This window comes from Adiantum capillus-veneris, chromosome 14 (assembly GCF_014529385.1).
Source record: "Adiantum capillus-veneris isolate H3 chromosome 14, ASM1452938v2, whole genome shotgun sequence".
NCBI lineage: Eukaryota > Viridiplantae > Streptophyta > Polypodiopsida > Polypodiales > Pteridaceae > Adiantum > Adiantum capillus-veneris.
In genome coordinates this window covers 110,493,669-110,495,683 of record NC_140944.1, presented here as the reverse complement: position 1 = coordinate 110,495,683, position 2,015 = coordinate 110,493,669, and the positions used below count along the sequence as shown (strand labels likewise).

Sequence of the window (2,015 nt, the reverse complement as noted above, 5' to 3'; positions counted from 1 at the left end):
GTCAGAGCACTTACATACAGGCAAAAATTATATGCAGAGGCGCAACCAGCTTGGCTCAAATGGGGAAGCCAGTGTAAAACTCACTTCAAAACAGCAGGAGCTTCCAGGTTGTAACAATGATGGTTTGCTTGCAAGCAGGACAATAAAGAAAGTATCTGATGCTGAAAATAGTGAAGAGTCCCTTCCAGAAGAGTCCCGAACTGTCATGCCAAGTGGATTTTCATATGTACAAGCTTCACAAAGCAATGCTGCTACAGATTATGTACCTAATATTATTGCAAAAAGGCTGGTACAGAATCAGCCATTCAAAGTTTCTGGTGGCTCGTCAAATGCGGTTATCAACCCCCCACATGAACAACATGCCTCCCCACAACCCAAGACCAATTCAACAGCAGAGGAACGGCTAAACTGGCTTCGAGACAACTGGGATAAAATCAAAACTTTTTACACAGATCACCATGCTGACGAACTGCCCAACCGCATCGACCAGTTTCTCTCAGCCAATGGCACCAGCGGAGAAGCATGCCAAATGAGATTTTTCATGACATGGCTATCACCTTTGAGTGCATTTGGCCTCAAAGAGAAGCTCTCAATGCAAAGTGTTTTCAAGACCCACCCAAAAGCATGCCTTGTCATTTTGTCACGGGCCTTTGACAGTGAGGAGGGTGACCTTATACTTGCACCAATCGCAGACAGAGGATACAGAGTTCTGGCAATAACCCCCCATATGCCTTCCCTCTTACAATCAACCCCTGCAGAGAGATGGTTCATGGACTTCTCAAAAGGTTTGGTTGATCCAGGTACTATCTCAATATACCAAAACCTCTCTAACCTTCTCAGGCTTGTAGCCCTCTACAAGTATGGTGGTGTGTACATAGACAATGACATAATTGTCATGAAGAGCTTTGCAAATTTTAGCAATGTTGTCGGTGCACAGAATGTGGATGAAAAAACAGGCAGATGGAGGAGGCTCAATAATGCAGTGATGGTGTTCAACAAAAAGAGCCCTTTGCTTTTGAAGCTTATAGAGGAGTTCTCTGTTAGTTTCAATGGAAGCATGTGGGGTCATAATGGACCATACCTTGTAACTAGAGTGGTGATGAAAGAGCCCCATTTGGAAGTGAAAGTAATGGATCCTTTAGCATTCTACCCTGTGGATTGGGATCACATAAGGAGCTTTTTTCAAGCTCCGCACAACGACAACGAGAAGCAATGGGTGGAAGCGAAGATTGCACAACTTATTGAGCATTCTTTCTGCCTTCATCTTTGGAACAAGGTGAGCAAAAACATGGTTGTGGAGCCAAGGAGCATCATGGACAGGCTATTTCAACATGTATGCCTCCTTTGTGACTCTAACCACACATATGCAAGATAAAGACACAAATTGCAGATAGATTGTTTAAGGCTTATCCAACCACAATTTTATGCTGTTCTTCATCATGATTGATTCATCTTGAAAAGCAAGGCAATGTGCTCTAGAAACAAGTACCACAAGAAGATTTAGAAATTTTCTCATGCAGGAAAATGGAGTCTTTTTTAGTGTTTTTCATACAATGCATAACATCGTGAGCTTCTGCTCGAGAGGCACCGCATACCTAGCTAGGTACGATTGGGGGCAAGGGACCACCGGTCCCCCCCACCGGTGGGCCGTATCTCAATGGTAGGAAAGGCACTTTGGGTGGTTGTGCAAAGAGCCTTCCCAGAGAGAGAGAGAGAGAGAGAGAGAGAGAGAGAGAGAGAGAGAGAGAGGCTTGATCATTCTTTGCACTCCCAGACAATGCAGGGGTGCAACAATTAAAGAAATAGTTCAAAATGTACATTTATAAGCACTTGCATCTCTCTTGCATAAAATATGTTTTAACTTGGAGGAGCAAAAAAATGTGGGCAGTCTTTGAATACAGATCAAAAAAACTTGGAGGTTGGTTTAAGTTTGGAAAATTGTAGGCTCCTCCTCACTATCTCACACAGGGTCAACCAGGAGAGATCTAGGATCCAAATTTAGGTACGCGGAATGG

General features: G+C 43.7%; 1 protein-coding gene across 1 annotated transcript; it reads left to right on the top strand.

Moving 5' to 3' along the window:
- The first annotated feature begins 284 nt into the window (after nt 1-284).
- LOC147442932 (uncharacterized protein At4g19900-like) lies at nt 285-1,469 on the top strand. Its single transcript, XM_086529751.1, has one exon. The coding sequence runs from the start codon at nt 530-532 to the stop codon at nt 1,373-1,375; it is 846 nt and encodes a 281-aa protein (XP_086385877.1). The 5' UTR covers nt 285-529; the 3' UTR covers nt 1,376-1,469.
- The last annotated feature ends 546 nt before the right edge of the window (nt 1,470-2,015 follow it).